This window comes from Pyricularia pennisetigena, chromosome 1, assembly GCF_004337985.1.
Source record: "Pyricularia pennisetigena strain Br36 chromosome 1, whole genome shotgun sequence".
NCBI classification, from domain to species: domain Eukaryota; kingdom Fungi; phylum Ascomycota; class Sordariomycetes; order Magnaporthales; family Pyriculariaceae; genus Pyricularia; species Pyricularia pennisetigena.
Genome location: NC_043740.1, coordinates 2,141,538 through 2,166,221, shown reverse-complemented (window position 1 = coordinate 2,166,221; position 24,684 = coordinate 2,141,538). Strand labels below are relative to the sequence as shown.

The following is a 24,684-nucleotide window of genomic DNA, read 5'->3' as shown; positions in this document are numbered from 1 at the left end:
TTTTTACCTTCTATTCTTTTGGTTTTCTTTATCTCCAATTCTAGACTTGCCACATTATTTTTGTTCTTTCGTCATCCATGCCCCGCCCATGCACAAGTATGCCCTGAGGTGCCCGCAAAATTCTAGCAGTCGGGGACCATTCCCTCAGCATTGTGTAGTTTCAAGTCCATGGAGGCCACCCGGGAATTCGCTGAATCTTATTCAGGATCAGGTCTGTCAGGCTGCTTTTCGAGACAAACTTCGCACACTTTCGTGGCATCGATCAAAGTTATCCTCCTCATCAAAGCGGTAATTGCGCCGTACACTTGTGTTTTGGACAAATTACTGTATACATTTGACCAGCCGCCTACCTACCGACGTCGGAAACTTTGGACTCCGCAAATAACTTGCAAGAGATAACGGCATAACTTTGCCGAGCTTATCGAGGCAACTAGGTACGAATGGGCAAATCCAGGGTATCCTACAGGGTAGGTGACGGAGTACAAGTTCACTCAGGCAGCATTCACATATCACAAAACCATCTGCACTCCCAAGCATTTGAAGCATTGCCATAGCTCTCACCCGCGACAAGTACACGAATCATGGACAGCTCAAGTTCTTTCGATTTCGCGCGTAACCCGACACGGCGTTTACCGCAAGACAACGGCTCGAGTATGAGCCAATGTCGTCGAGGGCGACCCAAGACGGCGCCACTTTTCTATGCGTGACGTGACGAAGCGGTTCATAGAGGTGCTGATTCTGCTGATTCTTTTCCACCTAGATCCCCAGCGTCATCAAGAGTGTTGGTATAGTCTCGTAATAAAAACAACACAAACGCCGTTCTCAATTGATTTCCCTTTTTCTTTTGCGCGATGCCATTTGTGAAAGAGAATCCCCCGTGAGCCGAGTGGGAAAAAAAGTCAAAACCCAAAAGATGCCGATTGTTCCTGCTTTAACTAACACCCCGCCCAATGATCGTGATCCCATCAAAGAAACAGAACAGCCCTTTTTTACGCGACCAGCTCGATGGCGCCGCCGGCCTCCTTGATCTTCTTCTCAGCTTCCTTGCTCACCCACCGAGCACGCACAACCATCGGGACCTCGGGCAGGCGGCCCTTGCCCAGCAGCTTCGAGTAGCCGAACGAGAGGAGATCGATCTGGGGGACCTTGTCGGAGTTGGCGCCGGCCTTGAGGTACTCAGCCTGCTTGTCGGCAGGAACCAGGGACCACAGCTGTAAAGAAATGTCAGAACATCATTTCCACCTTCGTTCCACTTCGTCTCGCCATCCCACCGCTGTTTGCCCAGCCACAATTCAATTCTGTAACCGCCACGGCGCTCGGGCGGGCGGGAGTAAAAGAGTTGTCGGGTCGCTTCATACCTTGTCGACGTTGATGATCGGCTTCCAGTCGTGGTTGTGAAGGTGGTGGAAGTGGCGCATACCGACCTTACCGAAGTAACCAGGGTGGTACTTGTCGAGGTTGGTACGGTGGTGGTGCTATGGTACAACAAGATAGTCTGTCAGTTATACTGTTTTCCAACCTGCGGGCTATTGCGATCCCGCCGTTCTCATGATCGTTCTCTTCGTGTGCTCTGCTCGCTGTCGGTCTGGGGGGGAGATGCAAGCTTACCTGACCACCAGCAAGACCACGACCACCGGGATGCTTGCGGTGCTTGCCGACACGTCCCTTACCGGCACTGACGTGACCGCGGTGCTTCCTCGTCTTGCTGAATCTGGTAGGCATTTTGGCGAGCCTGTGGTTTGTCGTCTCGATGTTGATGGGGATAGAACCGAGAGGTTGTACTTTGCGAGCCGATTATTTTCGATATTCGTCGTGTGTGCCCCGATTCTAGGTGGGTCTGCTCCAGCCAATCGCAGACAGAGGGGCCCAGACATTAGTGTCACGTGAGACCGCCTGAATTTGACGAAATGTTGAAGGAGCCAAGTGGGGCTTCATGTTGATAACTTGGTGTCATTATTTGGCAAGTAAAATCACGTACTAGCGTACTGCTGTAGGGAATGAAATGGCTGGGGTCATGTGCCATGTGCCTATCACAGGAAGTCGGAGCATCACAGTGCCTGCATTCGTGCACATGTTAATCTTGAGCAGAAACTATTTCGTCTCGAATTTCTCATACAAACCTCTTGTTCATTTCAGTAATTTGTTCAGATTGCCATGGGATCTAGAAAATGTCGGCTCGTTCTCATTCGGGTGACATTGACAGCCTTGTAGCTACTTGGTACTTTCGTCCAGCTCACCCAATCTAACAGAACATGAAGTAAGTTTGCTTTCATCAAAATCACCTCAGCACTTCCATAAACCACATCGAGTCCAAGTCATTCCAGTTGTTTCAATTACAGAGCTACCATGGGAATAAATTTTGCTCTCAAAAAGTCCATTTCGCCATAGTCAGCTTACAAGTAAGCAGAATGAGCATCAAATCATGGTCGGTATCTCAGGTTGTCAATCACTTGACCTCAAACGCCCCCCCGTGCCCACCAAACTTGCAACAGCTCCGGCTTTCATCATCCATCCTGTAGATGGTTTTCCCTTCTATGTTTCTCTATAAGCAAAATCAAACCAACATCAAGTCATCAAGTCTAACCCTTGAACTCCTCGAAGTTGCCCTCCTCCCACTTGCCGGGGATGAGCGCCAGAGGCACGATACCGGAGACGTGCATCTCAGGGCCAAAGATCTTGGCGTTCAAGCCCAGCTCTTGGGTGGCTGCCTTCATGTTCCTCAAGCCCTCCTGGTAATTGGGGCCCGCACGACGCACCCAGATGCTGACATTGTGCTCGTTCAGAGCCTTGGCATACTCGCGGAGTGCCTTGATAACACCTTTGAAAGTAGAAGCGACGTTGGTGAAGTTGGCGATACCACCGCCAATGAAAAGGACCTTGCCTTCGGGGGCCAATGGGGCCCTGAGCATCAGGTCAAGCACTGTCCGTGCATAGTGGTAAGTCTGTGACTCGGTTGGTGCGCCAGAGTACTCGCCGTAGTTGGCGAGCTGATCGGCAAAGCCAGCCGAGGCGATGGCATCGGCGTAAACGACCGACGCACCGCCACCGGCAACAAGGGTCCATACGCGTCCGTTGCCGTTGAGCACGGTCAACTTGAGTGAGGCACCTGTCTTGGCATCCAGCTCCGCAATGTATGCCTCCTCTTTTGTCAACTCACGGCCAAACGGCGCGGGGAACTCCATTGGCGGGCCGGCATCGATGTTGATCTTGCTGTTAGCGGTTGCAGCAAGACCAAGGGCAGCTGGAGACCTCGCAATGGCCCACTTGACACCGCACTCGAAGTCGGCGGTCTGGTCAAGCTTAGCAGCAAGATCCAAAAAGTGGACAGCCGCAGATGTGGCATCCTCGTTGGGGATAACAACGAGCGGGTTGATCTCAAGATACGTAAACTGGCAGTCGACGTAAACGGCGTATAAACGGGTAATGAAGTCAACCAGCACGTTGTGAATTCCCTTGGGGACCTTCTTTAACAGTGCGCTGGCAATCTCCTCATTTGAGGGATATTCTGAGAGATCAACCGGGATGAGGAGCTTCTCCGCCTTCTCGTCGACATCACCGACGTCGACACCACCCTCGTGCGTGAAGAGAATCCAATCACCCTGCCAATTGCAACTGTTAGCGTATATCCACGACCCATTTTTTTCTGCGTTCGTTGAAAAGAATGTTGCCATGCACGATCGCATGAAGAGAAGGGGCCGAATTTCCGTTCGCCCGAAATGCCGCTTCTCACAAGGCCCCGACTACAACTCCACTTCCCTGAGATGACAAAAGGACTTGATGCCCGGTGTAATGAAAAGAAAATGCAGCAGCTTCCCCTCCTCTCCCACGATGCAAGAATGACCTGGACAAGAACTTTGCTCCTCATCATCTCGCGCATTCTTGGACAAGGCAGCAGATAACCACGAGACAACACGCCAAAATCCACATACAACATAAAAAAAAGAAAGAAAAAAAAGACAAGGCGAGAACAACAAAAATCAACTTACATCTCTGACCGAGTTGATGTTGATGTAGTACTCTGTTCCATCCGGGTGAGGAACAAACGGCTCAACCAAGAAGTTCCTCAAAACGCCGGTAACGTGCTCAACCTTCTGCTCCTTGCCGGCACGCTCAGCAACCCACGCCTTGGCCTCAGCCCAGGTCTTGTTCAGAGCCAAAAGACCGCTCTTTCCTCGCCTCTTGATGAGCTGGTCGGGCTTCGCGACAAACTTTGCGCCAGGCTGCAAAAGCCAAGGGTAGGTGACTTCGGCCTGGTCCAAGACACCGTTCACATCGGCACCCTCAGCAAAGTACAGCGATGCCAACCGCGGGGGAGGGTTGTGCGTCGCAGCAGCAGGGAGTGGAGAGGGCTTGATGACAGGCGCGCGTGTGAGGTGGTAGTTGAGGATGGCCTTGCCGTCGGCCTCGCTGATGGATTTGGCGGACATATTGAGAGATTCTCGGTGCGTGACAAAGAGTTCCTTTTGTCAATGGATTTGCAGCTGCCGACTGTTCGAAATGTGCTCGCGGGAAAGCTTCTAACAAGAACCCGCCAGATGGTTAGCAATGAGAACTATGGAACTCTAGTGAGTTTGTCGTCCAAACTTTCTCGCCCTCTGTACTGCCAAACTAGGAACCAAAGGCCCAAAGCTGCAAAGATGGTAGTACCATCATATTAGAACACAGCACACATAGCAAGACCTACTTACCAGGGGCACAGTTTGGTATTTGACCGTCAATGGCAACGCAGCTGGCAAAAAAACCAAATTTGCAAACCTGAGAGACTCGAGAAAGGTTCAGAGGTCTTCAAAGCAGCAGAAGGTCGAGTGATCAATCTGTTACAGCCTTGAAGGTTTCTCTCGAAAAATTCGGAGCGTCGAGTGGCAGCTTCCTGCGCATCGATACTAGTGTGGAGGGGAGCCGGAACGGCGGGGGGTAAGGACCATAGATCCCGCACCCATTGGGCCATTGGGGTTACAGTACCAAGCTACAACAGGGGAGGGCAGTCAGGCCAAATTTTTTTGGGGAAGATCACCAAGGCACCGCAGTGCTTTGCCCCACCACCCAAGCGGTCTACTGCCGGAGTACAGGTACTTCGACACACATGGACGTCCAACGTATCGATCGTAAGTCGGGTCCGGCCTTGACGCGAGCACACCGCCGAGTCTTCAGTCATAGCTAATCAGGCCAAGATCGTAAGCTCGCGTGAGAAGCAAAGCCTCCCCCTCGTGTTGCATCTATCAACTTTTCGCAACGTAAGCCTCGCGGCCTTAGGGAAGCAATTGCGGAAGGCTGATGGTGGGGAGACTCCGAAAAGCAAGTGCGCGGTCACCATTGCTTGTGCACCTCAGCAATATTCAAACCCCGGGAAACGCCAGCGCGTTCCCCCTTGTTGTCCGAAGCCTGCATCGGAAGTGGCGTTGCAGGCGTTTACTGGCCATGAGGGGAGCAATTGAATTTACTAACGCGTAGTTACTCTAAAGTTTTCTCCATTAAGAAAAGTTGCTACTACGCGATCTTATTCTGTATCTAGAATAGCGTTCAGTCCTCTTTTTGAGCCGTCGGAAGGTTGTCTCATATCGACCCAGGCGCCATCTGTACGCTAGCCATCGATGAATGTCATCCCAATCTGTGCCTGCCTGTATCTGCATCACTCCCTCCGGATTTACAGCTGAGGCGGCGGTCAAGACTTTCGACGGGGCGGAGGGGTGGCAGGAGGTACCGGTACTTCGACAGCCCCACGCACGGAACTGGGTACATCCTACGCGGCAAGTATTCAACAGAGGTCAACGGGCCAACAACTTTCCCAACTTTTTAGCGATCCCTGGTCGATACCCTTGGGCGGACTCCCAATTTTTTTTTTTTCTTTAGCAGCGGTAGCGGAAGTTTGGTACCTGGCCGCCCTAGTGCACCTGCGCAACATCCCCGCTCTTTGAGTCCAGCTTTCCATCCCTCCAACTCGAAGCTCCTCATCTCAGTCCGGAGTTTTGAAGAAAAAAAAGTCCATTGCCACGCTCCCTACCTCACTTGATCGCCTTTCTTTTTTTTTTCTTTTTTTTTCCTTGGGAAACAAAGAGAAAGTCAATTGGGACAGGTGCAAAGCATTCGAGGACTGCCAAGGTATGTGTTGAGAATGTTGACATTCCCAATAGATGAGGAGGTTGGCTCTATCGTAGCTATGAGAATTGGTCACAACTCCTGAGCCTGCAAATCAACTATACGCAGAGCTTACACCCCCAATTTTATCCCGACTTCTCAGAAGTTCTGTCTTTTTTTTTTCAATCAAGAAAGTCTTCTCTGTCAGGGGCAAGCTAACAAAAAGTTATTACGAACAAGCTGTGTCCGTCTGAAAACCACGAGCTGCGTCACCCCTCATAGCCAAAACTATGTCTCCCACCGCAACAAACGGCGACGGCGTCAAGGGCTCCAACCCAACCGGTGGGCTCTCCGCCAACGACAACATCCGCCGCTTTCCTGCGCCGAGCCGACCTCTCAGCCCTCTGCCTAACCACGCTCTCTTCAACGACAAGACACGATGCTTCGTCTACGGTCTCCAGCCCCGTGCTGTCCAGGGCATGCTTGACTTTGACTTCATCTGCAAGCGCTCCACGCCATCAGTCGCCGGCATTATCTACACCTTTGGCGGCCAGTTCGTCAGCAAGATGTACTGGGGCACCAGCGAAACCCTCTTGCCGGTTTACCAAGAGGTGCAGAAGGCGGTGGCCAAGCACCCCGATGTCGACACAGTAGTGAACTTTGCGTCGTCTCGCAGTGTTTACAGCTCGACTCTGGAGCTCATGGAGTACCCCAACATCAAGACTATCGCCATCATCGCAGAGGGTGTCCCGGAGAGGGTAAGCATTGGCTATGAAAGTAGCGAAGCGTTTGAGGCCGAAATAGAATTTGCTGACATGTGTGAAAAATAGCGAGCCCGTGAGATCGCACACATTGCGAAGAAGAAGGGTATCACCATCATCGGCCCCGCAACCGTTGGTGGCATTAAGCCCGGAAGCTTCAAGATCGGCAACACTGGAGGTATGATGGACAACATTGTTGCCTCGAAGCTTTACCGCAAGGGATCTGTTGGTTATGTCTCCAAGTCAGGCGGTATGTCCAACGAGCTTAACAACATCATCTCGCAAACCACCGACGGTGTCTACGAGGGTGTTGCCATCGGTGGTGACCGGTACCCTGGTACTACCTTCATCGACCATCTCCTGAGGTATCAGGCCGACCCCGACTGCAAGATCCTCTTGCTTTTGGGTGAGGTCGGTGGTGTTGAGGAGTACAAGGTCATCGAGGCCGTGAAGGAGGGTGTCATTACCAAGCCAATTGTGGCCTGGGCCATCGGAACCTGCGCAAGCATGTTCAAGACTGAGGTCCAGTTCGGCCACGCCGGTTCCTTTGCCAACTCGCAGCTTGAGACTGCTGCCACCAAGAACAAGTCTATGAGGGATGCAGGATTCCACGTTCCCAACACTTTCGAGGAACTTCCTGAGCTTCTTTCTTCCCTTTACCAGAAGCTCGTCAAGGACGGTACCATCAAGCCTCAGCCAGAGCCGGCTGTTCCTAAGATCCCTATTGACTACTCATGGGCCCAGGAGCTTGGTCTCATCCGTAAGCCTGCAGCCTTCATCTCGACCATCTCCGATGACCGTGGACAGGAACTTCTGTACGCTGGTATGCCTATCTCGGACGTTTTCAAGGAGGAAATTGGAATTGGTGGTGTCATGTCTCTTCTGTGGTTCAGGCGCCGTCTCCCTGACTACGCCTCCAAGTTCCTTGAGATGGTTCTCATGTTGACGGCCGACCACGGTCCGGCTGTATCTGGTGCCATGAACACCATCATCACCACTCGTGCTGGCAAGGATCTTATCAGCGCCCTTGTTTCTGGTCTTCTCACCATCGGATCCAGATTCGGTGGTGCGCTGGACGGAGCTGCTGAGGAGTTCACCAAGGCCCACGACAAGGGTCTCAGCCCCCGCGAGTTTGTCGACCTGATGCGCAAGCAAAACAAGCTTATTCCTGGCATTGGCCACCGTGTCAAGTCACGGAACAACCCTGACTTGCGTGTTGAGCTTGTCAAAGAGTATGTCAAGGCAAAGTTCCCTAGCTGCAAGCTCCTGGATTATGCTTTGGCTGTCGAGACGGTGACGACCTCCAAGAAGGACAACCTCATTCTCAACGTTGATGGCTGCATTGCTGTCTGCTTCGTTGATTTGCTCCGCAACTGCGGTGCCTTCAGCTCCGAGGAGGCTGAGGACTACCTCAAGATGGGTGTTCTCAACGGTCTGTTCGTTCTTGGCAGGAGCATTGGTCTCATTGCGCACTACCTTGACCAGAAGAGGCTGCGCACTGGTCTTTACCGCCACCCGTGGGATGACATTACCTACCTGCTCCCCACTCTTAGCCAAACCCAGCCGGGTAACGAGGGTCGTGTGGAGGTTCAAATTTAAGAAAGGGTTTTTTCTTTGCGGCTTGGGTCGCGTTATATCTTGGTCAAAATCATGCGTTACGTAGAATCGTGGATGAAGGGGGTGGCTCGCCCCCAAACGGCCCTCAGCAACCTGGTCGATGCTTTTGTGATGTTTCGGACAGAATTGATAGAATCAAGAAGTGTACGAGCTATGCCTCTTTAGCAAGATTTAATAGGGTCATTTTGAGCACAAAATAACCACGGGCTTTATGACAAACTGATTACTCGAATTGTAGACGCTGAAACTTGCTGAGTGAGAAGATGCCATGCCATTGGCAAATGAACGCTTTGGTGCACAACCCGAGGGTCCAGCACCAGCATACATGTGGATCTCAAAATCCGGCCCACTATTACCCGACCAATCGGCCCTCCACCTACGGATCAGTTGTAAATTTTGGGACGGCTGCCGCGACTTCAACAAATTGAAGCGTTAGATGTTGCTCTCCACGCGCGACAAGCAACCTTTAACCGGCCAATATTGTAGCCAACTGGCCCGCTGCCTTTCCAGGACGGTTGACCATATTCCATGTGAACTGTTGACTACAGCAGAGGGGCGAACCATTTCACCTGTAAGATCTCTTGGCGTTTAATGGCATCCTCAGATATGTTCTGCCAGTTTGTGATAGCAAATACTGACGAGATGTAGGCTCTCAATTCCGCAGCTCACCACTTCGAAACTCTCATTTTCGGCTTGAAAAATAGGGGTGTACGGCATCGAGCTACCGGGTACTAGCGACATCGAGATCAACCCGAACCAAGCCCATTCAGCGATTAAGCTCTCAGAATTCAAGTCTCAAATCAACAAACAACGACCTGATACACGCTTTCGCGAGAAGAGCCAAGCAGCCCTGCACAAAGACGAACCCAGATACAACGTACAAACCCAGAAACCCTTTCTTTGCCCGCACAAAACTCACCAGGATGAGCTACTTCGCGATACGGCTACACCGCAGCGCCATCGGGCTGCCGGAGCGGACGCGTGGTGTGCTCGCGGCGCTGGGCCTGCGGCGACGCGGCATGACCGTCTTCCACCCGGTCAGCGGGCAGGTCGCCGGTATGATCATGAAGGTCAAGGAGCTGGTGCGTGTCGAGGAGGTCGAGCACGCCAAGACAAAGTTTGAACTCAAGGCGGAGAGGAAGCCGGATCCAGGCTTTTACATCGAGAAGGCCGTTCCGAGGTGAGATCGGGGGGAAAAGAAGAAGAAAAAAAAATGAAATTATCATGAAGGAGAAGAGATACAAAGCATAAAGGTGCCAGGCGGGTTGGTGTTTCGCAGGGCCAAGATCCCGATGAGCACCTGGCTGTGTATGGGCGGAGATGCAGCTTTAGGGGTGGAATGCGGACGCAAAGTCTTGCTTCAAGTTGTATCATACCCATGTACGAATATATCAAGTTGTGTACAAAAGTTGTGAGAATAAATCGGCGGTTAGCACAAGATGTGTGTTTTGGGGTCTCGGCACCCATCTCCCCGTGTGATGATGATCCCTCAGCCCCATGGTTTTCCCCTAAATTCGCTCGGCTTGCATGAATTACAGCTCGCCATGGCTTCAACCGTCCAAGTCTGTCGATTGCATTTGGAAATTATACAGCACCATCAAAAAAAAATCTGCCAGGTTGGAATTATGATTGGCTAATATAGATATGGCTATTTGCTAGTTCAACCAAACCGGCCTCCGAAGCTTGATTGTACCACAACAGATGGGCAATGCTAACTTCTTCACGTAGCACAACCCACGAAGGCACAGACGGTACCTCCGATATCATGGAAAATAAAACGAGACGCGGCTACACTGCACAAAGAAGGCGATTCATTGTGTCATTAATGTCCGCGCTCCATATAAATGATAGTGCCATCCCGGCTGGTCACACAAGATTCAGGATGGGATAGGAGCTCCGGGAGAGCAAAGGGACCAAGAAATCTAGTTAATTACGACAGCCCCGCTAGGTCGATTGCTAAATAGAGTTATGATGATCAGGCGCTCCGCGACTTCTCAATGTAATCGGGGCCGGGCGTCTCATATTCGCTGACAAAATACTTTGTGTAGTTCTTTCCCAGCCAGTTGGTGAACTTGGTGATCTCTTCGCGGAGACGGTTGACTGATTGCTGGTCCATGTTTGTTTGAGCAACAAGCTCGGGAAGGCTCACTGTTAAAAGTCGTTAGAGATTTATGAACAGCGTGATGGAATCAATGTAAGATGCAGCTGGGGTCAAATAAAAACATGCCTAGTAAGCGAAGGAGATGCTCTCCACCGTATGTATCGGCCGGGCACTTATGCCCATCATTTTTGGGAGATTCCCACTGCTCTGAAATCTCCATGAATTGCGTTCTTTCGAACCTGTCAGGATCGTCAGCAGGGGCTCCTGGGGCGCTGGCTGGTTTCGATTAGGTTTGGGTAACAAACTTATATAGCAAGATGCGCCCGAGAGCCCGGTTGAAGTACTCTCGTAACCCAGCCATGGTCTCCTCGAGAAGATCCTTCTCGGCTGAGTCTTCTGGGCGATGCGGGATCTCCCAGTCCATATACTCCTTGACTATCTCGTCAAATGGGTGCGGGTGTGGCAGAGGCACGAGCTGCTGGCTTTTGGTAATATTTTCCCAGTCATCGACGAGCATTGCCTTGAGGTGATCGGGCATTACAAGTTTGATCGATGGTCGATTCTGGAATGCATCCTCCTGCAAAAACCATGTCGTTAGGCTAGAAGGAACTAAAGCGAGTCATAGATAAAGATGAAGAATCAAAGTGCGATAGCGATTTTGCCAAAAAAGAAATAAAAGCCGTAGTCCTACTGGGACGTCATGGGAATGTAGTTGCATCAAGAGGTTTATCGCCCAAGCCAGCGGATTTGCCGACCTTTTCGGGCGTTGGAGGAAATGATCCTTCCCCCTCGCCCTGGCCCTTGGGCGGAGAGGCAGGGGAGGGCAGGTTAATGCCCACTGGAGTGGTGGCGGAGAGCGGAGGCGACAGCAGTGCAGAGGATGCATCATTTTCAGTATAAGTAATCTTGCCCGAGTCCTTTCTGACTGCGAGAGCCTCTTCGGCCTCAATCAGAGCCAGCTTGGCGGATGGTTTGCCTGCAAGGGGAATGTTATGATCCTTGGGCATATGCTGGTAATACTGCTCGTAGGTCGAATCTGCTCTACGTCTTCTCCGCTTCTCTATGACTTTGGGATGGACCGCTCCCCGTGTGGGTTGAGTCCTAAAGCGGGAAGTTTCGAACGCGATATCCCCTTTCGCATCCACATAGCGGTAGTTTTGTTGTGGAAGATCCGTGAGATAATCGTGACATTTTCTCGTGTGCGCTCGAATGAGCTGTTGCTCGTATGACAGAGCTTCTTCCAATGGTGTATCGGCGCCCCATTTGCGTTTCGACATGTTTGCCGCTGGCCGCCGACAAGGGGAAATCGTGGAACGGGAATTGCAAGTCCGATCTGGGTAGGCTGTGAGAGGTGGAGCGGGAAGAAAGAGGGTTGCAGAGGAGAAGCTGTGCGATAATTGTCGGTTGGAGTGATGAAAGCTGAAACCGAAGGAGAAGCACGGTAATCGGTTTCGAATATGACGATATTCGTGGGGAGGCGAGAGGAGAAAATTATGGTTAAAGACGCCGCTTGATCGGTAGGCCAGGTTGGTAGACCAACATGCTACCGGTGGTGAATTACTGAGTGCGAAGTGAAAGGGGGCCAAGGGATGAATTGATGAATTTGGCAGGTGCAGCAGAGGCGCGCGGAGTTCCCCCAGCCAAACACATGAACGCCCAACCAGGCAGTCACATCAACCAGATCCACCGAGTATTCCATGTGCTTTGAAGAGAGCTACTTGCCGGTGGAAATTTGTCTCTCTTCAGGTTTTGACATGTATAATAACAATGTCGCACTTCAAATCTTTTATCCCACTCGGGCGTAGGGCAGACGAAGCTCGTTGCAAGTTTCGAAGCGGTTCTCCAATGCTCCCCGTGGCGTTTGTTTCCATACCCGTGAGGGGATTTGCAACAATACGAAAAAGGGCAATACAGCACTCGCCAACAGTTGCATAGTCGAACTAAGGCCCGCTGCTTTTGGTTTGCAACTCTTCTGGCCGTATTACGGTGCTCCCTGCAGTATGGAAAAGTGAAGGCACTCGCCATGATTGATAGCTCGGTATTTGAAAACTTTCAAAATACCCAGACAACTAACTGCCCATCTCATCCCGCTGGCAGAGGAGCATGAATAGGAACTCAAATAGGCACATGCGGCCAAAATAAAACAGCTAAACATACCTCTTCAAGATCGTGATCCCGCTGTCGCTTAGAGCCCCTTCCGCTCGACGTCGCCTGTTGTGCAGTACGCTCCTCACTCCCCCTTGAAGAGTCGACACCGGTGCGTTGGCCAGTCACAGATACCTTCTTCAAGGCAGCTGATCTGGCGCTGGCGCCGCCTTTGGCCTGCGCCTGGAGTGCCTTGACGTTCTCCCTGAGCGTATGGGCCAGCTCCTTGTTCTCGTCATTGAACTTGCGCAGCCTGTCCTGCCGCACCCAGTCGTCCCACGTGTTCTTCCATCCTTTGTAATGGATCTTGTAGAACAGGTCGTTGTCCTCGCTCTGAATCTCGAGGATGCGTGCCTCGTAAAGCATGTCCATATGGAAGCAAAATACCCTCTCGTCCGCCTTAAAGGGCGGTGCAGATTGCTTTGGCGGCATCTTTGCAAATATTTGATGCGGCTAAGGATGAGTTGCCGTCGATTTTACAGACCTAGCCAATTTCCCCCGCCGTGTCCTTTGGGTTTGTCTTGGTTTTTTGATGACAGCTCTGCTGCTGATGGTATGTATGTTTTGGGCTGCCAGAACGCGCTAGTGCCTCCCTTGTTGCAGACCAAACACGTCGGATCAGGCTTTTTGTAAAGAGTACCCGACGTCCGATGCGAATCAATTTCTAGTGGTTCCGATTCGTCACTCAAAACAAAACATATCCACAAATCTCTGGCTGATAATTGAAATCGTGTGATCAGGTTGAGTTGGCTATAATTGAATTAGACCAGTGCAGGCTGACTTGGACAAGATGGAAAGGGACTGAGGGAGTGGACGAGGAAAATGATGGTTGATAGGGTGATCCCGTGATCACGGGAGTTTGGTTTGCACGACCAGTGACAGGCCCACCGCTGTGCAAGCGGCGACGCGTTCTAGACGTGTCGAACAGCTACTTCCACGCGTCGATCATTAAATGACAAACACTCCCCTGCCTATGTGTCAGTCCCAGGCTAAGATAGGCGGGAGCAATGAAATTATTTTTGAGCACGCTTGCTAATTTACTATCTTGAATGTCACTGTATTGAGAACAGGGATGTTCTCTCTCACAAAACCAGGCCGACTCTGACCATGGCGCCGACAGAATCGACCATCTTGAGCAACTTCTTGCTAGTCCCAGCAAAGCTCCCCACAATCATATCACTGGACGAATTCAAAGCCTTGTTTCCGCCACAGCACCGATCATCGTCGCAAGTACGATCCCTGTATAGGGATCTACAGCGCCAAAGGAGTAATGTTGTAGAAGAAGTCTCTGAAAACATCACGGAGGAGACATCCCGCCACGCAAAGGTTATTCGAAGGCAGATCACTAGGGCGGACAGGATAGGGGCTTTGGCGGACGAGTACGACGCAGAGGACGAGGTCGAAAAAGCAGTGAGAACCCCAACTATGTTATCTCTGGATGTTTGAGTGCCCAAAATGCACTAAATCAAGATAAATACTGATCTCGTAACCAGTTGCTCACCTCGGGCTCTGCTCCAACTGACGATGATCCTCTTGCAAACCTGAGTATGGTCATACAAAGCATGGAGACCTCCTTGTCTGCAGTCGAAAGCCAGATTAAGGATCTGCGGGCTGAAGAGACCAGACTTCTCGAATTGGTGAAGAAAACTGTCGGAGACTTGAGCGACCTGCGTTACGGCCGGTTATCCAATGCAAACTTGCCGGAGCAGGTCTTGGATGGTTTGAAAAACCTACAGGATATTTGCGAAAACAAAAATCCCTGAGGTACCGAGGCGAGCAAAGTCTCAAATACAAAATAAATTCTTAAGCAACCAACATATGCCTATGGGCTATTATAAATCGATACTAAAATAGAGCAGTGCGCCATCAAATCAAGTTATAAACCAGACGCATCCTTGACAAAGGAGAATCATACCATACCATCCACCACCATCCACCACCACCCACGTTTGTATCCGAAAAAAAAAGTAACCGCTAGCTTATCGAATAAGAGACGTGAGCTATGCTTACTGAACCTTGAATTTCACCGCCCCCTCAAACTTTGCAAGTTCTTCACCTAGCATCGCCAGGGGGTGCGCCGCGACGAGCAGCCTGCCCAGCGCCAGCTTGGTTAACTCCCATGCGGCGGTTCCTATGATCCGGTTACGGTTAGTATCAAAAGCTCAACCAAAAAGTCCTCATCTTTGTACGAGGATAAAGGAACAAACCATCGGTGTGAGATAAGTTACTTACATCATGCTGCGGCTCATAAAAGACACACAAAGCATCACGGCCCAGTTGGGGACGACGCTGAAGAACCAAAGAATGTAGGCAACGGGAACGCTAAGGTTGTTCTTGGCAAAGAAGCCGTTGAATGGATGAAAAACGCTGTCGTTGAACACCCACTTGTCCTTGTTGCCCTTGACAAAGCCCTCTTCGTAGATGTCCATAATGGTTTGGGGCGTAGTCTCGTTGCGCGACAGAGGCTTGATGTATACCTCAACCTCGCTGGGAGCCGGCTTCATCTTCAATGACCAAATGGAAGGTGCGCCGGCTGACCAGACGTTGCAAAGGACTGGGTTTGCCTCACAGTTCAGGTAGCCCAGGTGCGGGGAGTTTGGAAGGGCAGCGATCTTAGGTGCCGATGCGTTCCAGGCGGCCTCAGGGATGGCACAGCGGCCTAGATGGAAATGAGACGTCAGCTAACAGCGCTTTCAATCTTTTATAACACATCTCACCGACACTATCAGGTCTTCCATCCATACGTACCCCAACATGTCTTGTTGCCACCAGTGACCATCACCCACCACTCCTCAGGTTCCGTAGCAGTCGGCTTCACGGGGCCATAGAGCAGATCCTTCCAATTATCCAACGTGAAGACCTCGATGGGCTTGACTGGGGCTTGACTACCGACTGCGGTGTTGCCATCGGTACTCTTTGCCTTGTCGGCCTCGGGCGTTGCGCTAGGGGGCGTTGCGCCAAATTGACCCAGGAAGTTTTGGAACTTGGCGTAGTATTGCTCGTAGACGCCCTCAGCGGAGACGGTGAGTACTGGCAGGGCCAGCAGGAGGGGAGTGGACAAACGCATTGTTTCTTTTCGATTTGTTCTAGGTTGAACGGTTGAAAATGATGCGTAGTGACTTGGGATGATCGAGCCGTTTGCCTAGTGGCGCGTCGGCAATGATGTTTAAGGGACTGCGAGGGGTCGGCCGCCAAGACACTAACGGATAGGAAGCTCTACTTTAGTTTATGTCACCAAGGAGCTGCGTCTGATGCGTAAAGTGTATTAAAAGAAAAAGGGAGCGACCAGGGAAATTTTTCAAACGGTCTCAAAACCAGCTGTCGTGATCGCACAAGCAATTTCTTTAGGGGAGTTGGAAAGATCCTTTCGGAGTTTTATTGATGTCTAGACCTCTGGTCTTGGGAAATAGGACACTCTTACGAACCCTTGTTCATGTTGCGTGCAAGTCTGTCCAGGCCGCCGGGTAAGAGCAAATTTGGTTAAGCGCGGTGGGAACATGCAGCAAGGGGTTACCGAATCAGGAGCCTGACCTTTGCTGTGCTATGGTCATAGCTTCCGCAAAGGTATCCACATCACTGGGGTGGGAAAGTCCCCTGCTAGGTATACTAAACGCGTTGGTGATATCACGAATCTGATTAATTCTTAGATGGGGAATGGCAGCTTGAGACGACATGATTCACTTTTGCGCTTTTTAGCCAATATCACTTGTGCACTACTCATAATGGTCAGTCAATGGAATATTGTTTGACATCACCCTTTATTCTACTAACCTAAAGCGTCACAGGCTCCAGAGTCTCGTGGGCAAAAGCGCAGGCGCGAAGCCCAAGGCGCGTCGCAACCCGAAGCAGACGCGCCAGCACCTCAGAAGCGACGAATAGCCAAAGAATCTCGATCTGCCGGCGGAAACCAAGCAACGCGAACCAAAGCTATGGCCTCGCAAAGAAGTAGCAAGCGCCGGCGTCTGGATCAAAACGACACTGAGGCGGCGGACAATAGCGGGGTGCACGCTGGTGGCGATCGCACAGAACTACAAACGAAGAGACGAGGCAGGCCACCGGATTCGACTGCAGAAGTAGATGCTGGACCGCCTGTTCCAACTAAAAACAGGCGCCGGCCGCCCAGAATATCCTCGGTGACAGCAGCTGTCCAATCGCCAGCTATGGGGGGTTCCCAACCTAAACGGAAACGGGGTCGACCTTCCTTGGTCCGAGTCGCTGTTGATGAGGCTCAGAACCAGCAAAGTCGTTCAGATGACTCAAAGCCTGCCAAGAAACGTGGCCGCCCCTCGCTGTCAGAAAATCATCAAGTACAGCCGCGGCCCGTCTCAAAACTAGCTCGGCGGTCGGCCGAGGCAGCAAAGCCATCCGCAGACCTTGCAGATACTTCGATTGCTGAGCCCCGAAAGTCACAGCCCGGACCGAGGGGATCTTCGAAGCCTCGGCCACGAAACTCAACCGGCGGTGGTCGGGACGAGGACCCCACTACGGAGACAGACGAAGACCCTGATACACGGCATAAGGGACCTCTTTTTGAAGGAGAATATCAGTACATCACTGAAAGAATGGTCACGGTCCCGAGGTCTAAAATATCGTCAAAGTGGTCTCCACTCGATATTAAGTCCGTTACCGCCGTGCATGATATCCTCCTCAACGCGCAACGCCCGGTTTTGTATCACCTGCGCCATGGCCGGCGGCGCCAGGAGCACGCTGCATCTATCATGACAGCTGTGGCGAATCGAGTGCAGAGGAAGCTCGGCAGAGGCTTCCCATTCCCACCACCAACAATCGGCACTAACCGGACGAGCACCGTTACGACAGGGCAAGCATCCAAATCAGGGCACGCTGAGGAGCTTGATTACGAGCGCGCTGTAGATGCAGCCCAGGCTCTCGAGGACCAACTCAATCCCACCCTGCATTCGGTAGCGCTTCTCAAGGCCGAACTGAAGAAACAGGAAAAGGCTCTCGAGGATGACTATAAGAGCTTGCGGACGCTGGAGAGCAATGCGCGGGACGAGGCGCGCTCATGGAAGAAATCAATGCGAACAACACACATCTTGGCTCCTGAAACTATCTCAACCTTGTCGAACGATGGCCACGATGGTAAACGCGAGGGATGGAAGGATTTGGAGCTCGTCATGCCCAAGAGACAGGATGACAATATCTACCAGGTATGCTTGGTATGCTCTTGGCTTTTGTGTTATTCGGCCTGTGTACATTCCCCGATTGCTAACGTATGTCTGTTACTTGCACAGAATCTCGAAGATGTGGAATTGGTCAAGATATCGCAGCAGATAGGGAGTCATATGGAAAGTATCCAAGGAAATCTGCGGCAGGTCGGTAGAATTCTTCCAGCGATGGAAACAACAAAGGCCGCGCTTCACGAAGCATTATTGAAACATTTGGATCCTACTAAGTGCGAGGAGGTACTGCTTGGATAAGCAGAACCTGCACTAGGTCGTGCAATAGCAGTGAAAGACTGTTATTTGATACTTGGGACGAAGACAGTAATTTTTTTTTTTTTTTTTTATGAATAATGAGCAACGAGTTTAACGATTTTACAGTCTGTACTTTGAAGCAAACACCTGCAGCTTGTCGGAAAATCAGACAAGCTTAGACGGGCGTGTTGATTCTCACGAGGTCCAGGCCAGGCCAACACTTGTCCGAACTGTCAACAAAAATAATAGATGTGCGTTTGGGTTTAGCATGACGTCAGGGTGTTTGTGCGTTTGTTCCGGATAGAAGACAAATGAACCTATACTGTAGTATAATGCAAAACTTTGAGTTTACAGCCCACGCAAAGCAGGACAAGTGCGCAAGATGTGAAATTTTAACCAAAAGAAGCTCCGAATTGTCGGGGGTCCATGCCGGTCACTATGGGCGCCCGACCCGGCCTCCGATCAACGGAAAGTCCGAACCACAAAGGATGATGATATCTATGTTGGACTAGACCAGACCATAACCAATTTGGAATAGAGCCCCAGTCACGTATTGCAGATCCTACGATAAGTAGTGGGCGTGCCGGGCTCATCCGACGGTTGGGTTTTTGCTAGGACCTTGTTACTATGTTGTTACTGCAGCAAAACATAGGTGGGCACGCAATGTAAAGCCCTGATTTACGTACGGTACGGTACGGAGTGCACTCGGTACTCTCGTTTAGTGAGCTGCAATGCGACGTGTCAGCCCGTTTGCGACGTCGAGGCAAGGTAGCGGTGTGACATTGTACAGTGTGGTCGATAGCTATTGAACAAGATGGATCCACGTCGAGATTCCCTTTCGGTAGCATCAGCAACAAGCGATTGGCAGAAAATGACGGGATTGGGATTGAAATTTCTCTGCAAAACTTTAAACCTTGCTGAGCCCCTCTCTAATCTTGCCCCGCGGTTTCTAAGAGGTCGAGGCTTCGAACTAGAGCTCTACGCGCCCCACCTTTGTGCCCCTCCACGAGTCGCCCTGACGCTTCATCCCACCTTTCAACAGCGCTCATCGGAGCAGAATTGTACTCTTGCTGCTTCCCAGGCAATTCGGAGTCGGAGCAGGCCATCAAGTCAGCTGAGGTGTCCATGAAGCTGCTAGTACCTTTCCCAAAGGAGATAGGTAGGAAAGATACCTCATACGCTTGAGATTTCAGTCGAAACCAGGGTCTGGACCCCACAATTTTTTTACTGTTTCTTTCTTTCCCCTCCTTCTTATGAAGTCTGTTCTCCCCTCCGTCCCATTCCACTTCGCCAGCACTTCTTTCCTTTCTTTCTCTCATACTCGTCTTCTCTCTGCATTCAAGCTGGCACAAGGTGAGGCTTTAGGAGAAAATAGTGAGTAATTTGAGTTTTCACATTCTCCGGGCTGCCAATGTCAAATTGCTAGTCTAACTTGAGCTGTTCCATCTCTTTCTAGTCACCGAAGCCGTCAAACTCACAAGAATAATCACATTGATCTCCTAAAATCGCCGGCGAAAATTTCCTGTTGAGCAAAATGGTTCAATCAGCGATTCTCGGTTTCCCCCGCATGGGTGTGAACCGTGACCTGAAGAAGGCCACTGAAGCTTGTATGTCATGTCATCTTTGCAACCCACGGTATGGCGCTGGATGGTCGCTGCTAACACAAGTTGCCTGGTAGATTGGGGCGGCAAGATCTCGCAGGACGATCTCCTTGCCGAGGCCAAGAGGCTCAGGCTTGCCCACTGGCAGATCCAGAAGGATGCCGGTGTCGACATCATTCCCAGCAATGACTTTGCTTTGTACGACCAGGTCCTCTCACACATCCAGGACTTCGGAGTGAGTACCGTCCTATAAGACCTTTGATATGTTAGAGATGACTAGCTGACACATTGATAATCCACTAGGCTGTTCCCGAGAGGTACTCAAGCTCCAAGCTGAACCCCGTCGACGAGTACTTCGCCATGGGCCGTGGTCACCAGAAGGATGGCGTTGATGTTCCCAGCTTGGAGATGGTCAAGTGGTTTGACTCGAACTACCACTACGTCAAGCCTACTCTGCAGGACAACCAGACCTTCAAGCTTACGGCCAGCCCCAAGGCTGTGAACGAGTTCAACGAGGCCAAGGAAGCTGGCATCAACACCCGCCCGGTCCTCGTTGGTCCCGTTTCTTTCCTCCACCTCGCCAAGGCTGACCGTGGTCAGTCTGTTGACCCCATCGACCTCCTTGACAAGCTTGTCCCCGTTTACGAGGAGCTTCTCACCAAGCTCAAGGCTGCTGGTGCTGAGACTGTCCAGATTGACGAGCCTGTGCTCGTCTTTGACCTTCCTGCCAAGGTCAAGGCTGCTTTCAAGCCCACCTATGAGAAGTTCGCCAGCCTGGGCGACAAGATCCCCCAGATCGTTTTCGCCACATACTTCGGCGACATTGTCCACAACCTGGACCTGCTTCCCAAGGACGTCTACGCCGTCCACGTCGACCTCGTCAGGAACCCGGAGCAGTTGGAGACTGTCATTGGTGCCCTTGGGCCCAAGACCATTCTTTCTGCCGGTATCGTCGATGGCCGTAACATCTGGAAGACAAACTTCAAGAAGGCCATCGAGACTGTTGAGAGTGCGATCCAGAAGCTCGGCAAGGAGCGTGTCATTGTTGCCACTTCCAGCTCTCTCCTCCACACTCCGCACACACTAGCCAGCGAGAAGAAGCTTGACCCTGAAATTGCTGATTGGTTCTCATTTGCCTCGGAGAAGGCTGTCGAGGTTGCCATTATCGCCAAAGCCGTCACTGAGGGTCCTGCTTCTGTCCGCGAGCAGCTCGAGGCCAACGCCAAGTCGATGAACGCTCGTGCGACCTCGAGCAGGACAAACGACCCCAAGGTCAAGGACAGGCAGTCAAAGATTGTCGAGTCTGACTACAACCGCAAGTCGGAGTTCCCTACCCGTATCTCGCAGCAGCAGGCCAAGCTTAACCTTCCTCTCTTCCCCACTACTACCATCGGGTCCTTCCCCCAGACCCAGACTATCCGTGCCCAGCGTGCCAAGCTCACCAAGAAGGAGATTGACGCTGAGCAATACGCTAAGTTCATCGAGGAGGAGATTGCAAACAACGTCAAGATCCAGGAAGAGCTCGGCCTGGATGTCTTCGTACACGGTGAGCCGGAGCGTAACGACATGGTGCAGTTCTTTGGTGAGCGCCTGGACGGTTACGCCTTCACCACGCATGCCTGGGTTCAGAGCTACGGTTCCCGCTGCGTGCGTCCTCCCATCATTGTCGGTGACATCTCTCGCCCCGCTCCGATGACCGTCAAGGAATCCAAGTACGCCGTCAGCATTTCCAAGAAGCCCATGAAGGGTATGTTGACCGGCCCCGTCACGTGTCTGAGGTGGTCTTTCCCTCGTGACGATGTGCACCAGTCCGTCCAGGCTGAGCAGCTCGCTCTTGCCCTCCGCGACGAGGTTGTCGATCTTGAGAAGGCTGGCGTCGACGTCATCCAGGTCGATGAGCCTGCTCTGCGTGAGGGTCTGCCCCTCCGCTCTGGCAAGGAGCGCGATGCTTACCTCCAGTGGGCTGTCAAGGCTTTCAAGCTTTCCACCTGTGGTGTCGAGGACTCGACTCAGATCCACTCGCACTTCTGCTACTCCGAGTTCCAGGACTTCTTCCACGCTATTGCTGCCCTTGATGCCGACGTTCTGTCCATTGAGAACAGCAAGTCGGATGCCAAGCTGCTGAAGGTATTCGTCGACTCGGCCTACCCCCGCCACATCGGCCCTGGTGTCTACGACATCCACTCCCCTCGTGTTCCCAGCGAGCAGGAGATCAGGGATCGTATCGAGGAGATGCTTCAGTACCTCAAGCCTGAGCAGCTCTGGATCGACCCTGACTGCGGTCTGAAGACTCGCCAGTGGAAGGAGACCAAGGAGGCTCTGACCAACATGGTCAACGCCGCCAAGTACTTCCGTGCCAAGTACGCCAAATAAGCTGCAAGTCGGCTATTTACTTTCTCTAATGTTTTACTCCTTTGGTTTTTCGGCGTTTTTGAGCCCACGCATTTCCGTGGCATGATTTACGGGAGTTGGTGTTCGATTTCAACATCGGCGTTTTTTTTTCTTTATTCTGGGATATGATATCAAAAGTGCAAGCGATAAGTCTCCGAAATACAGGTGTTCGGGTGGGTTAAAAATTGGTGGTTGGGTTCATGGGAACGGCGTGAGGAGCATTCAACATTTGGCAAGGAATACCAAAAGGGTTCCGGAGACCTAAAGGGAAATTTTGTCCATCAACCGGACTTCCCGAATCACTCATACCCCTATTCTATTTCCTTTTTTTTTCCTGTTTTGTTTTTGTAGGAAATCCTTTTTCATCTTCTTGCAACATACCATCAGATATAATGACGGAGTATTGGGGCAGAGAAGCAGGGAAGGACCACTGACGTCAGTACAGGCTGACCGTGGTAATTACATAGTTCACACTATAACAATGAATGAGACCCAATTCAACTGGGTAATAGACTGTTCTGGAATTGCCTTTTTTTCCTTTTTCAAAAGCCGATATTATAGAAACCGGATAATGCATTATTTACTCCCGAATCCGAGGCATAGGATAAACAAGGCATTAGGGACTTAGGAATTCACCTATCTATCTGTGTACTTGACCGTCTACTACCTGCTTAATCACCGACCTGCCTACCTACTTACCTGCCACATATTTTTTTTTTTTTTTTTTTTTTATAAATGTGAAGTGTTCCAATGCGCAGATTCCTAGTGATAGCATTGGATAGGCCAACTTTGGGTGGGTTCCATCATACTGTCGCCATTTTTAAGGTACAATGGTGAATGCAGATCAATGTGTCTTGATGAGCCCAAAAATGTGGTTCAAAAGACGTACAATTCTCCGTGTTGCGGGAGGATCGTACAAAGCAAAAAACACTTGGGTTCCTAGAACTGTACATGGGAGCCAGGAAGATTGCAAGGAAAATGGTTGTTTGTTGTTCGTGCCGAGGAAGCGAACATTTTCAGGGGTGAAGGCTCGAATATTACCCATCAGTCCAAGGGCTTGGAAGGATCTGGACTTCGTCTAGGCAGGAGAAGGCATCCGGAGTGGGGGCAATGCCTGTTGTGAAACGGCCTTGTGATGAACAATTGCGGTTCGTGTGGAAGAGTGGAGAAACGGCTCACACTGGACCTTGAGCAAGGAGCACGCAGCATGTCACAATTCATCTCAAACACACATCATTTCCGAAGAATTGCCAGTGGTATATCTCTTGCTAAACAACAGATGGAGATTTGTTCAAGGTGTGTAAGAGGATTATCAACATAGCCACCTTAACACGATAATATTCAATGCACTTATATCGCACCGGCGATCGGGACCCCAGGGGAGAGAGCTAAGCGCAGTGGTGGTGGGAATGGAGCCGCTGGTCTTTTTGGTTATTTTTCTTGCGGGGGGTTTTTTTATTTTTTATTTTTTACATGGTTTGTTCGTCATTTGCCTCTTTTTCTATTCCCGGAGAATCGTCGAGAAATGTAGTATGCGGGAGGAGATGGTAGGACGGGCATCTCCGCAGAGACAGCAACAGCCAAGCAGGTAGTGGATATCCATCGATCTTCTGTTACTTTTTCTGGAAGCTCTCCATACCAAGAGGGAGTATAGTAGGTTTTCGGGCATGTCCAACTACAGTAAAGTATTAATAATCCCCGTAGAAAGGGCAAAGGGGAGCACAGCCACATCCCGGGTATATACTTCAGACGACAAAATGGCGAGTCGTAATCATCGGATGACTGCGGACACCCGGCAAAACAACTACGGCCACAATGTATATGCGTCGTCGCATGGGCCAAACCAAAACTTCCATTTGAGCGGCTATACGCGATCTTCCCATCAGCCACAACGGGGGAAAATATTCGGCGAACGCATTACGGCATTTGGCAATATCAGCGAAGCCTCTTACGAGGAGCAATTTACCCAAGAACCAGGCTTGGGATGGCGCTTATCACTAGGAGTTAATGTCTTTTTTCCCCCCCATAGAGCGACATTCTGCTAGTGTGACCCCAGTGAATAGACTCAGAGGGGAAGCTAGTATAGTCAGGTTCTACGTAACTAGGTAGGTAGCAGGTATGAGATGACAGGCGCTTATCTAGTCAGACGTCAACTGTCAGGGAGATGATGGCGGCCTGCTATGTCGGGTAGATTACGTCTTAGCCCCGGGCAAACACTGGGATTTGCCCAACCTGGCCAACTAACAGCGAATTGTACATTACTGCAAGCAAGCCGGGGATTCATAACGGTTGTGGCGTCCTTGGTGGATGCGTACAACGCATGCATTCATTGCCTCCTAGGCGGGGATCACCGTTGACATAATGCAAAAATCAGGGCTGTGTTCATCCAAAGCATACTGTACACCCGTAGGGCATAAAGGGAGCCCTAGAAGTGGGGGCAAACAAGCACGGGTTCTCGGGGCGTGAGCCGAGCAAGGTAGGATCTCCGTGGTGCATTGCCCAATACCTCCCTGAGCTACTTTGTAAGCATGAACAAACGTGCGTCAACTGCACGATTG

The 24,684-nt window shown here is 51.2% G+C and overlaps 9 protein-coding genes across 9 annotated transcripts; 5 read left to right on the top strand and 4 right to left on the bottom strand.

Moving 5' to 3' along the window:
• Positions 1-989: 989 nt before the first annotated feature.
• PpBr36_07211 (uncharacterized protein) lies at positions 990-1,722 on the bottom strand (the record flags this gene model as incomplete). The annotated part of the gene is made up of 3 exons (XM_029894349.1): positions 990-1,211; positions 1,359-1,475; positions 1,609-1,722. The coding sequence occupies 3 exons, from the start codon at positions 1,720-1,722 to the stop codon at positions 990-992; spliced, it is 453 nt and encodes a 150-aa protein (XP_029748273.1).
• Positions 1,723-2,579: 857 nt separating this feature from the next.
• On the bottom strand, positions 2,580-4,427 carry PpBr36_07210 (uncharacterized protein; the record flags this gene model as incomplete). The annotated part of the gene is made up of 2 exons (XM_029894348.1): positions 2,580-3,599; positions 3,987-4,427. 2 exons carry the CDS (start codon positions 4,425-4,427, stop codon positions 2,580-2,582), a joined length of 1,461 nt encoding a protein of 486 aa, XP_029748272.1.
• A 1,938-nt stretch (positions 4,428-6,365) lies between these two features.
• On the top strand, positions 6,366-8,435 carry PpBr36_07209 (uncharacterized protein; the record flags this gene model as incomplete). The annotated part of the gene is made up of 2 exons (XM_029894347.1): positions 6,366-6,833; positions 6,906-8,435. The coding sequence occupies 2 exons, from the start codon at positions 6,366-6,368 to the stop codon at positions 8,433-8,435; spliced, it is 1,998 nt and encodes a 665-aa protein (XP_029748390.1).
• A 941-nt stretch (positions 8,436-9,376) lies between these two features.
• On the top strand, positions 9,377-9,637 carry PpBr36_07208 (uncharacterized protein; the record flags this gene model as incomplete). The annotated part of the gene is made up of 1 exon (XM_029894346.1): positions 9,377-9,637. One exon carries the CDS (start codon positions 9,377-9,379, stop codon positions 9,635-9,637), a length of 261 nt encoding a protein of 86 aa, XP_029748391.1.
• A 791-nt stretch (positions 9,638-10,428) lies between these two features.
• On the bottom strand, positions 10,429-13,131 carry PpBr36_07207 (uncharacterized protein; the record flags this gene model as incomplete). Its single annotated transcript, XM_029894345.1, has 5 exons — positions 10,429-10,601; positions 10,708-10,793; positions 10,860-11,131; positions 11,310-11,839; positions 12,708-13,131. 5 exons carry the CDS (start codon positions 13,129-13,131, stop codon positions 10,429-10,431), a joined length of 1,485 nt encoding a protein of 494 aa, XP_029748394.1.
• Positions 13,132-13,806: 675 nt separating this feature from the next.
• PpBr36_07206 (uncharacterized protein) lies at positions 13,807-14,462 on the top strand (the record flags this gene model as incomplete). The annotated part of the gene is made up of 2 exons (XM_029894344.1): positions 13,807-14,109; positions 14,193-14,462. The coding sequence occupies 2 exons, from the start codon at positions 13,807-13,809 to the stop codon at positions 14,460-14,462; spliced, it is 573 nt and encodes a 190-aa protein (XP_029748398.1).
• A 289-nt stretch (positions 14,463-14,751) lies between these two features.
• On the bottom strand, positions 14,752-15,766 carry PpBr36_07205 (uncharacterized protein; the record flags this gene model as incomplete). Its single annotated transcript, XM_029894343.1, has 3 exons — positions 14,752-14,830; positions 14,932-15,358; positions 15,448-15,766. The coding sequence occupies 3 exons, from the start codon at positions 15,764-15,766 to the stop codon at positions 14,752-14,754; spliced, it is 825 nt and encodes a 274-aa protein (XP_029748392.1).
• A 712-nt stretch (positions 15,767-16,478) lies between these two features.
• PpBr36_07204 (uncharacterized protein) lies at positions 16,479-18,137 on the top strand (the record flags this gene model as incomplete). The annotated part of the gene is made up of 2 exons (XM_029894342.1): positions 16,479-17,876; positions 17,952-18,137. Coding segments are annotated over 2 exons (1,584 nt in total), but the record flags the coding sequence as incomplete, so codon positions are not given.
• Positions 18,138-19,668: 1,531 nt separating this feature from the next.
• PpBr36_07203 (uncharacterized protein) lies at positions 19,669-22,108 on the top strand (the record flags this gene model as incomplete). The annotated part of the gene is made up of 3 exons (XM_029894341.1): positions 19,669-19,741; positions 19,813-19,970; positions 20,039-22,108. The coding sequence occupies 3 exons, from the start codon at positions 19,669-19,671 to the stop codon at positions 22,106-22,108; spliced, it is 2,301 nt and encodes a 766-aa protein (XP_029748406.1).
• Positions 22,109-24,684: the final 2,576 nt, after the last annotated feature.